Source organism: Atheta coriaria, unplaced genomic scaffold (genome assembly GCF_025399875.1).
Source record: "Atheta coriaria isolate IRGN ID8LTWV9N9 unplaced genomic scaffold, Caltech_Dcor_3.1 hic_scaffold_5_pilon, whole genome shotgun sequence".
Classification (NCBI taxonomy): domain Eukaryota; kingdom Metazoa; phylum Arthropoda; class Insecta; order Coleoptera; family Staphylinidae; genus Dalotia; species Dalotia coriaria.
In genome coordinates this window covers 8839470-8848996 of record NW_027045447.1, presented here as the reverse complement: position 1 = coordinate 8848996, position 9527 = coordinate 8839470, and the positions used below count along the sequence as shown (strand labels likewise).

At 39.4% G+C, this 9527-nt stretch overlaps 5 protein-coding genes across 5 annotated transcripts; 3 read left to right on the top strand and 2 right to left on the bottom strand.

Moving 5' to 3' along the window:
* Positions 1–107: 107 nt before the first annotated feature.
* Positions 108–1653, top strand: shu (inactive peptidyl-prolyl cis-trans isomerase shutdown). The gene is made up of 2 exons (XM_065302040.1): positions 108–294; positions 393–1653. Exons 1-2 carry the CDS (start codon positions 251–253, stop codon positions 1471–1473), a joined length of 1125 nt encoding a protein of 374 aa, XP_065158112.1. The 5' UTR covers positions 108–250; the 3' UTR covers positions 1474–1653.
* A 114-nt stretch (positions 1654–1767) lies between these two features.
* Positions 1768–3346, top strand: Nup37 (nuclear pore complex protein Nup37). The gene is made up of 3 exons (XM_065302041.1): positions 1768–2109; positions 2177–2516; positions 2700–3346. The coding sequence occupies exons 1-3, from the start codon at positions 1930–1932 to the stop codon at positions 3161–3163; spliced, it is 984 nt and encodes a 327-aa protein (XP_065158113.1). The 5' UTR covers positions 1768–1929; the 3' UTR covers positions 3164–3346.
* Positions 3242–3930, top strand: LOC135791601 (uncharacterized). The gene is made up of 3 exons (XM_065302043.1): positions 3242–3383; positions 3452–3606; positions 3664–3930. Exons 1-3 carry the CDS (start codon positions 3348–3350, stop codon positions 3821–3823), a joined length of 351 nt encoding a protein of 116 aa, XP_065158115.1. The 5' UTR covers positions 3242–3347; the 3' UTR covers positions 3824–3930.
* Positions 3931–3983: 53 nt separating this feature from the next.
* On the bottom strand, positions 3984–6752 carry LOC135791593 (transcriptional regulator ATRX-like). Its single transcript, XM_065302033.1, has 4 exons — positions 5231–6752; positions 4945–5151; positions 4625–4891; positions 3984–4570 (listed from the first exon to the last, which is right to left on the bottom strand). Exons 1-4 carry the CDS (start codon positions 6589–6591, stop codon positions 4471–4473), a joined length of 1935 nt encoding a protein of 644 aa, XP_065158105.1. The 5' UTR covers positions 6592–6752; the 3' UTR covers positions 3984–4470.
* A 295-nt stretch (positions 6753–7047) lies between these two features.
* LOC135791594 (tudor domain-containing protein 3) lies at positions 7048–9390 on the bottom strand. The gene is made up of 4 exons (XM_065302034.1): positions 9142–9390; positions 9004–9088; positions 7295–8945; positions 7048–7232 (listed from the first exon to the last, which is right to left on the bottom strand). Exons 1-4 carry the CDS (start codon positions 9192–9194, stop codon positions 7180–7182), a joined length of 1842 nt encoding a protein of 613 aa, XP_065158106.1. The 5' UTR covers positions 9195–9390; the 3' UTR covers positions 7048–7179.
* Positions 9391–9527: the final 137 nt, after the last annotated feature.

Below are 9527 nucleotides of genomic sequence, written 5' to 3'. Positions count from 1 at the left end.
TGTTTAATGTGAACAAATATTTAGTTGTATTTACTTGCGAATAATATAAATTGATTATTTAAATCAATTTAATTCTTGTAATTGTAAAGATAATTGCCTACATTACACAACAATAATCACGACACACGTGAAAGCAAGTATGGAAAAACGCTCATTCAGCTGTTTTTACATCGCGCCAACTTGTTAATAGCAATTCACTGCTAACAATATTAATCAATCTTTAAATTTCTGAACCTGTGCTTCTCTAACGATGGCTGCGAAACCAGTAATTCTAGACAAACCAATGAATATGAAGTAAGTTTCTATATATATATATATATCAATAACATTTAAGTCATAATATGTTACATGGTTAGAACACATACAAAAGTACACATGTATTAAATTTGTAGTGAATTGCTATCTGAGAAGGGCTTCACATTCCAAACCACATTCGACGACAACGCCAATGATGACGACTCCGATGATTATGATGATATCGGTTCCGAGTTCACTGGTCAACTTGACCAAGTTAACTTAAAGGATGAAGATCTTTATGAATATGACCAAGTTCCTTTTGAGGATATTGAACCTCTCATGACTGCCTTGGATGAGCAAGGTATGGTAAAAAAGCGCATTTTCCGCGAGGGTAAAGGTGATGTCATTCCAAAGAACTGCAAAGTTACTTACCATTATAAAGCATATCAGGAATTAGAAGCATTGGCTTTTGATTCCACTTACACTCGTAGAAAGCCTGAAATATCTCGCATTGATAATATTCTATATGGCCTTGGAGTGGCAATCACTTCAATGAAAATCCGCGAAAAATCTCAATTCCTCATTAAACCAGAATGGGCTTATGGTGTGAATGGCATTCCACCTCGTATTCCACCCAAAGCAACAATTCTCTTTGAAGTGGAACTCTTAAGTTTTGTTCCTCTTACTGACAATGATCAAGAAGATGAAGAGATGAGAGATTCTAAAGATTTCACTAAGAATTATCAAAAGGCGTTGGCGCTTTGTGCTGAAGCAAAACATTTGATTGCTGTTGAGAAGAAAAATAAGGTTGCGATTCGTAATTACAACCATGCAATCAATATTTTATCGAATGTCACTGTGGCGGATGATGAGCAAGAGAAGGATTATGTGACTTTGCTTATTCGATTGTATACGAATCTTGCGATTACTCATAATCACCTGGATCACTGGGAGAAATGCTGCTTGAATTGTAAGGAAATCGATAAGTTGTGCAACACTTTTTACCGGACTGTGGACGGTAGGGTGTATTACAATCATTCTAAGGCGTTGTTTGGTTTGGGTGATCTTATTGGCGCTGAAGAAATGCTGCGTAAGGCAGCAAAGAGCAGTTCCTATGATCGGCCTGACCCGCATATTCTGGCTTTGTATAAGAAGATTCAGGAGGCGAAGGCTAAAGAGTCAAAGTTAGAGAAAGATTTGGCAAAAGCCATGTTCAAAAAGAATGGAAATAAGTAAGGTGCAAGTTAAGTATTAATTAAATTTACAAAAAGAGTATTTTATGTGAATCTCAATATTGGAGGAACATGTTAAGAGTTTTGCAATTATTTGGTTTAGAATGTTAATGAGTTCAATTATAAATATTTTCTATTTTTATACTTAAAACAGTTGAAATAAAACCGCAATTAAAAAAGTTAATCTACACGAGAATGTGGAACTGTTAGAGCGAGAGACCAACCCGCAAACTTAGTGATAAATAATCTAAATAAGATTATTTTTGTTAATGATAACGGTTGTTGAGTGCAAATAATATCTAATTTACCCATACAATTTATATATTTCAGTTTGATTTAGTTATCTGAGTATGCAACTTACATTACATCAATTCCCACATTTTCAATTTTCTAACCTGCATAAACAAAGTTAGCGGTAAACTGCAGTGAATTTTGTTAACACTTAAAGACAACAATTAAAATGAATTTAAATCGAAGTGTACAACACACCAACCAAACAAACGACCAGCAAGTAAACTTCATAGACCTCCAGGAAACAAGCAGCATCAAATCAGTCCACTTTTCACCATATGAATGGAGTCAAGACACAATAATTGTAGTTCTGGAAGACCTTATTATTGTCGGCCAAGTTTCCATTCAGGTTTGAATCATTTTATACAACAATAAATAAACATTGTAACTAACATCACCTCCAATATTTAATTTAGGACACCATAAGTTTAAAGAAACTATGTGAAATTGAATACAGTGGAGCATACACAGCACTGTCAATTTCTCCAGATGCATGCATCAGCACTCTGCCAATACATATTCAGTTCTGTGTGGCCGACACAAAGGACTTTAACTTGAGAGTCTACTCCTGCACTGGCACTTCAGAAGAGGCTCAGGTTCACAAGGACTTGGTTGGTCATAGAAGCTATATAAATGCTGTGGCTTATGATCCAGAGAATAATTACATTTCATCTGTGAGTGATGACAACACCTGTAGGGTTTGGTCTATTCCAGAGGATCATGAGTGTGTTGCTACTTTCATCTTGTCATCACCAGGTTAGTGGACAAACTATTCAAATTATTGCTTTTTAATATGTGTGCGCATTCTGAGCGGATATTTTTGGATAGTGACAAAATGGCGGCCTTTAAATGAAGAAATTGTGTTAGATTTTTAGATTAAACTAGTTTTTAGATTAGTTTTTCCTAAATGTTGTTTTTTTTTTGTTGTCATAATCCAAGGCATGGCAACTTGTTGGCACCGCGAGGACGTATCCAAACTGCTTGTGGCTGAGAAATGCGGCATCATTCGCTTCTATAACATAAACACGCAAAAAGCGCTTATGTCACTCGACGTGCGCAAAAATCTTTACGACGTCCACTGGGCCCCCTCCGATTCGCAACTTCTCGGCTCATTGCAAATGGGCGAGCTCATCCTGTGGGACGTAACTAAACCCAGCTGTCCTAAGCAAAAACTGTTATTTACTCAACATGGCGGCTCGTTGCGATTCAGTGCACTAGGCGAACTAGTCGCCGCTGTAAACAAACTCGAAGGATCACTGAAAGTCGTTCATATTCACACTTTACAGCAGAGATTAAATGTTCCGATACAGTTACCGACGAATGTTACTTGGCACAGTCGACTTCCTGTGCTGTGTGTGGGCGACGATCGCAGATTGTGTTTCTGGAAAGTCAAATCCAAATAATAATTAAAATAAAACACTTGTAATCTAGTTATCTACCCGTGTTGGCGTTTGTGGTGGCATTTCAGCGCCTGACACTTGCACAAAATCATCATTTAGCGTGAACGTATACCACATTCATTATACCGCATTCTTTTTGTATTGTATTTTTACACCGAAGGGGAAAATAAACACAAATTATTGAAACATGCCGAAAAAGCAACAGGAGGAACCACCACCGCCAGTAAGCGCCATCAACCTATTTAATCTTTACATCACACCAAAAAATTATCATAATTATCATTCTATAAGGAACCGGTCGATGATTACGAAGAAGAAGCGCGCATTAAACAAGATATGCCGAAGACTGCGCCGAGAGACGCACGTTTTCCGAACACAAACTGTTCCTACTGGTGTTTTCAAATGTTTAGGGACTATCATCGCTGCATTCAGCTCTTTGATGAAGGGTACACAATCTTAATCACCGGTTAATTATTAATACTTAATTTTAAAACTTGGTTTAGCCATGAACCGTGCGATCAGTTTCGAAAAATCTACAGTTGCATCTGCCCCAAGTTCTGGGTTGATAGATGGGAGGGTCAGATTGAGAATGGGACTTTCCCCGGGGATTTGCCCAACGACTGCAAGAAGCATAAATATGCCAAGGATAAGTACAAGCTGTAGGGCTGTCATTTTTTCGTCTGGGTGTCTAAATTGTTTAGTTATTGTCGCGTGAAGATGAGTGAGAATTTCAGTTCCATTTTAAATAAATTATTTCCGTTTTTATTTTATATTAGACGCTTGGTTATTAATATTAGTGTAGTGTAGTGAATGACAATTGAAGTATTACAAAAAATATCGTTTATTGAACGTTCGTCCGACCACAATCTAGTCGCATATTACATAAGAATTGTCTTGCAGCTCACATCTGATATACACTCTTTCACTTAAAGAAGTAATAACACGTTTACTGTACAACAATTTTTTTTTGGCTAAATTCGCTTGATTTACGTTTTTGTGTGCCGCAATTGACAGCATTGATACAATTATATGCTACACTGTGTTGCTTTTAACAATGACTGCTCGTCTGGCAACAAATCTGGAAAACAATCCACTGTAGTAGAAATAGTTATAATAATTATTTAAAATGGCAAATGCGTCGAATGTCACTTGTAGTTATCAATCACGAGAATTGAGTTGACTTGGACCTTGCGTACTCGAAACCTTAGAGATTAAGATTGATCAGTTTGGACCATTTGGTATATGTATTTTGTATCAAGTGGTTCTTTTTTCGTTTAGGTTTGTGTATTTAGCGTGTTTTAGAGTATACGTTACGGACAGTGGTTGAAGGTGCAGTTCGTATCCTTGCACACGCCGAACAGCTCGTACGGACAAAGCGTCTGCAATGGATTACTGCTGGTGGCAACCTCTCTGCAAACACATAAGAATTCAAAACATCTATTACCAGTAAAACAACATACGCACCTTTTATCCAGAGGCGATACGTATGACATTGGTTCAGGTACATTCACATCCAAATCAACTTTAACATTTACAACGGTTGACTCCTGGACTGGTTCCTTTTCCGGATGCATCTCTGATTGTCTACTAGTATCAACCGCTTCGACTATGGCACTGCTTGATTTCACGTTGTTGTTTTCACTCACAGCCTTTTCAACAACCGCCTTGGGTGGAATTGAATTTTGATTTGCCTGTTGCTGTTGTTGGACTTCGAGTTTGGCTTTTTGCCACCTGAAATACTCACGTAAGCGACTACGTAACAGCTTGCGTGCCGAACTACCCACCGCAGATCGACGATCGCTCGCGCCTTCTTCAGTTGCGCTACCAGAACAGCGTGCCGCCGCTGATGGAGGGCGGCTTGCACGCGCGTCGCCTTCAACTGCTCCTGCAAGAGGGTGACGCGCTCTTCTTGCCGGCGTTGCGCTGCCAGCTCTGCATTGATCTTCCGCACGAGGGGCGCCAGCTCTCTGTACTTACCTTTCGGCTGCGATCTGTGCTCGGCATTACAGAATTACAGCGGATTGCAAAACAAATCAAAAAGTGTGCAAATACAAAAACACACATTCATACCTGTCTTTCTTGTCTTTGGTTTCTTTGGTTGTCGTCGTCGTCGGGTTTTTACTGGCCTTCTTCGCCTGCAGCAATTTTTCTCGCAACAATTTGTACTCTTGTTGTTGTGATTGTGGCAGCAATTTGAGGAAGGATTTATCTAATGATGTTTCCTTAGTTTCATTCTGCGCTAGTTTCGCTTCGAACTGTTCGCGTTGTTTGCGCAGGAATTCTTCAACGGATGATTGAATTTTCGTCGTGGTGGTTTTCTCAACTGGACTCAACTTGTTTTTATTATTCTCTTCATCATAATCAAAGTCTGTGTCAGATTCAGAGTCATGATTCACTCGAATAATTAAAGGTTTAACAGGAGGTACAGTGAAATTGGATGTAAGTTTTTTCTTCTCAACGAACTCGGGCGGAATTGGGCTTGAGCTGGAACTCAAGCAAAGGGAACCTAAATTTAGGGGTTGAACGGGATTGGGGGAGGGTTGTTCAGTTGTGATTTTGTTCGACATTGATGCTAACAACATCGCACGCATAATGTCCAAGTCATCATCGACAGTGATTTCAGCGGGATCTTCATCTACATCTATAATTTCTATTGTCTTAGTTTCTATTAAGGGATTGTTTGAATTATTTTCGTTTTCTTTGTCATTTGAGTTCAACTCTTGCCCTTCCTGCACTAGTTTAGCATTTTCTGCTTCTTTTCTCTTCTTCCTCTCCATGTGTTTCTTAAGCATTGCTGATTTCAGAGCTTGTAACCTTAATTCTTCAAGTTCTTTATCAAAAGTTTCATCTAATCTTGCATAATTGTCTTCTTTCACACTTGATTCCAAATTCTCCTCCACGTCCGGTTGCATCATTCGTTTAAGGCGATCTTTTAACGTCTTGTGACTGATTTCGTCCGTCGTATTGTTAGTATCAATGCGAACGGCCTTGTTCAGCTGTTGTAATGTTTGCCTATCCATGGCGCGCTCATCAAGGCTCGAATCCGAGCTGGATGATAAGCTCGCCGATCGACTGTAGGATTTCCGGCGATGTTTGCGCGTTCGTGTCGCTTCCTGGATGGCATGCCGTCGTCGCTTGTGGCTTCCCACAGATGACGATGAGGTTTTGGTGCGCGCTTTCAAGGCGGCTCGTCGACAGCGACGCGGAACACTCTCGGCCTCCGTCAGCGCCTTCAGCAGTGCCTTGCGCTCGCTGTAATCGCGGTCGCCGCAGTCGCTAATGCTGCTCAAAGAAATTGCTCGGATTATGCCCTCACTATAATCAGACTTACCGCTCGATGGTATCGAATAGTCGGAGATGTCTTCTAAGTCATCGTCGACTATCTCACCATCCTCGCGCTCGTCGTCCGATACGGGCGAGAGCAGGTCCATGATTTAAAGTGCACGCGGAAATTCAATGCGTTAATTTTGTTGGAGTTTGTTCAACGGTTTTATCACGCACAAGGGGCGAATACTTGTTGGACATACTCTTTTGTAACGCTGTTCTGTTGCAAAACGCATTTGCAACTGATTGGAAATGACAGCGGCAGGCAACAATCGAGTTATCACAAGTGTGACAGTTATGACCTTGAGGCTTTTTCCGTTTTTTTTCTAAACACGTGGCTTTGTTATAAATTTAATTTAATAACAAATAATAAAACGATGTAGTTATCTGCTTTATAAATAACCACAATTTATCTATAGATAATTTAACAATCGATTATATTCAACTAAGTTTAAATAACTGTGATAGCTATTCTCGGGAATTTTCGGCTCGTGTCGTTTTTCATGCATCATTGTTGACGCACATTCTAGAGAAAGCGTTGGTGTGGAGTTTTAAAACAAGTGTTTTAGTAAGTGATTCGATTTATATTTATAACTTTTAGTACAAACAATGGTAAGTTCAAAAACTTATCAATTACAATTGTATTTCCTAATTCTTTGTTTAACTTGTGTTATGTTTCGAATTATTCATTTCATCTAATGGCGTCGATTGCGATTCACAAAGTTGCGATTACCTCGATACTCATTACCTAAACAAAAGAAAACAAACAGAATCATTAATATTTTCAAAATTATTTTAAATCTTACACACCATTTGAAACTTTAGCTGCTTTTACACTACCAGTATTTACATTATCTTCACTGGAAACAGGCAAGCAATCCTCCAACAATACTTCCTCCATATTGCCATACTCATTGAACCTGACCACGCAGGTCTTCGGCGTGAGTCCTGTAATCGTAGCATTATAATACTTATTATCCTCCCAATACTTCGCCATACACAAATCGCCAATATTGAATTTCCACGCGCCGACCGCCACATCAACGTTATTGCTCTTTGGGGCACTTTGATTAGGCAAGTTGAGATGCTGCTTAAACGCGTTTTTCGCAAACGAAGCGTTGACATTCAGACGGTCCATTTTGTTCGCTAGATCATCAACATTCTGTGAATTAGCCGCCGGTGTGCTGTGAAAGTTTTGCACGGGTGGAAATTGCTGATATTGTTGATTGTTATACTGAGGTTGTGCGGGTTGCTGAACAGGCTTGTTTTGAAGACGTGGCGGTTGATTACCTCGCCGATTATCTCTCGAATAATTTGAGGAAGACGATTTGTAGTCATTCTGATAACTACCGGATTTGTAATCGTTGTAGTTGCCTCCATTGCCGGACTTGTAGTCGTTCTGATAATTATTCGACTTGTAATCGTTTTGATAATGACCAGATTTGTTGTAATCGTTCTGGTAGTGATTGGATTGCTTCGAAGGATAATCTCCGGACTTATTGTATTTATTATCATACCTATCGTATTTTTCATGCTGTTGGCCTTTGTTGTTATAGTTTGAATTTCCTTTCTGATTGTAATTGTTAGGTTTTTGTTGAATTTGTTGAGGTTGGGGTGTTTGCACGACTTGTGCTGTTTCGGGTAATTTATCTTCGAGAAATGCAAATAATGAGACTTTATCTGATGGTTTCGCCATTACAACATCATCCTTGCCACCTTTAGGTTCACGTTTATTGCGCCGTTCTGGTTTATTGTTTCTGTCTCGCGGTTCGCGATTATCGCGAAATTCTCTTCGATCGCCTTCTTTAGACTCTCTTGGTTCTCGGGGTTCCCTTGGTTCACGTTTATATCCATATCCGTCGATGGCCTCCTTCATCAAAGGTTTTGTTCCACCGCCAAACACTTTTTTTACAGCCCCGGTTGTCGCTTCGGCAATGGCAACATTTCGCTGCACATCAAACTCAGTGGGTTTACCATCTTCTTTGCTTGTTTTGTCCTCTAAAGATTTAAAATCTTTCGTTTCCGATCCAGCGATCTTCCGGCCGAAGTTAACCCACGCCGGTGGACCGTCTGCATCATCGCCTCTTTTCACATTAGACATGTTTTTATTCACCTCCCATTTTTCAAACATTGCTTGCACCTTTCCTCCAAGAACAATAGCCATTTCAGGCTTAAGAAAGAGGAAGCCATTGATAACAGGCGCGTTTTTAAGCAGAACTTTTGTGCCTGGCGCAGTTTTATGCAGACTTAAGCCTCCAATATTGTCGATTTCGATTGCTTGGCAGTGCGTGTGGCCGTCAGTTAGGTTCAGTTTCAGCATTCGCGGCGCGGCCTGAGAATCTTCGTTGGCTTTTGGGGCAGAGATGTTTTTGGTTTTTTGGATTTGTAATACCACATTGTTTACTAACTTTTTCGCCAATTGCTCAGCTAGAATTGCTTTACCTATTTCTTTTAAATCACTCTAAAATTATGAAAAATGTCAAACTGTTCTGGCATCAAAAATGATTGTGACAACTTACATCTAAAGCATTTTGAGTTATTGCTCGGAGATCTTTAACATTTCCATTCTGCGTGATTTGTTGCAGTCCCTCCGTCGATATAAACCTTAAACGTGAAAGATTATTGCCAAGTTTAGCGGTAAAACAAACGTGTCTTACCATCCTTGCGCGGACAATTTCTCATCGATTTTCTCCAAATTCACAGCGCTCATTTTGTGAATACAACTGGAATTTACGTTAACTAAGAGCTATGCAATTAACTATGTACAAACTAAACGATTAACGCCTGCAAAAGTTGTACGAAATTTTATTTTAGCGACATTGTATCTCGCTCAATTCTTAATTTAACAATTCGTCAGCGGCACTCCGCGGTTTGTTGATGTATGCAACCAGAATACTCTCAGGAGATGACGTTTGGTGAAGTTTTTCTGCGTTGCTGCTATTGGCACTACTGACATATAAATAATTTGATGAAATTTATTATAAAAATAATTATAAAAACGCAACTGATTCTAATACAAAATTTTAAGAGTGTAAATAAATGT

Excerpts from the sequence above, each read along its gene's own strand:
- LOC135791601 (XM_065302043.1), top strand. The coding sequence starts at position 3,348 with ATGCCGAAAAAGCAACAGGAGGAACCACCACCGCCA. Across the intron at positions 3,384-3,451 it reads AGGAGGAACCACCACCGCCA|GAACCGGTCGATGATTACGA; the intron begins GTAAGCGCCATC and ends TCATTCTATAAG. Across the intron at positions 3,607-3,663 it reads ATTCAGCTCTTTGATGAAGG|CCATGAACCGTGCGATCAGT; the intron begins GTACACAATCTT and ends AACTTGGTTTAG.
- shu (XM_065302040.1), top strand. The coding sequence starts at position 251 with ATGGCTGCGAAACCAGTAATTCTAGACAAACCAATGAATATGAA. Across the intron at positions 295-392 it reads GACAAACCAATGAATATGAA|TGAATTGCTATCTGAGAAGG; the intron begins GTAAGTTTCTAT and ends TTAAATTTGTAG.
- LOC135791594 (XM_065302034.1), bottom strand. The coding sequence starts at position 9,194 with ATGAGCGCTGTGAATTTGGAGAAAATCGATGAGAAATTGTCCGCGCAA. Across the intron at positions 8,946-9,003 it reads TAACTCAAAATGCTTTAGAT|AGTGATTTAAAAGAAATAGG; the intron begins GTAAGTTGTCAC and ends TCATAATTTTAG. Across the intron at positions 7,233-7,294 it reads AGCAGCTAAAGTTTCAAATG|GTAATGAGTATCGAGGTAAT; the intron begins GTGTGTAAGATT and ends TCTTTTGTTTAG.
- LOC135791593 (XM_065302033.1), bottom strand. The coding sequence starts at position 6,591 with ATGGACCTGCTCTCGCCCGTATCGGACGACGAGCGCGAGGATGGTGAG. Across the intron at positions 5,152-5,230 it reads ACCAAAGACAAGAAAGACAG|ATCGCAGCCGAAAGGTAAGT; the intron begins GTATGAATGTGT and ends TGCCGAGCACAG. Across the intron at positions 4,892-4,944 it reads CGAGCGATCGTCGATCTGCG|GTGGCAAAAAGCCAAACTCG; the intron begins GTGGGTAGTTCG and ends TGAGTATTTCAG.
- Nup37 (XM_065302041.1), top strand. The coding sequence starts at position 1,930 with ATGAATTTAAATCGAAGTGTACAACACACCAACCAAACAAACGACCAG. Across the intron at positions 2,110-2,176 it reads TCGGCCAAGTTTCCATTCAG|GACACCATAAGTTTAAAGAA; the intron begins GTTTGAATCATT and ends TATTTAATTTAG. Across the intron at positions 2,517-2,699 it reads TTTCATCTTGTCATCACCAG|GCATGGCAACTTGTTGGCAC; the intron begins GTTAGTGGACAA and ends TCATAATCCAAG.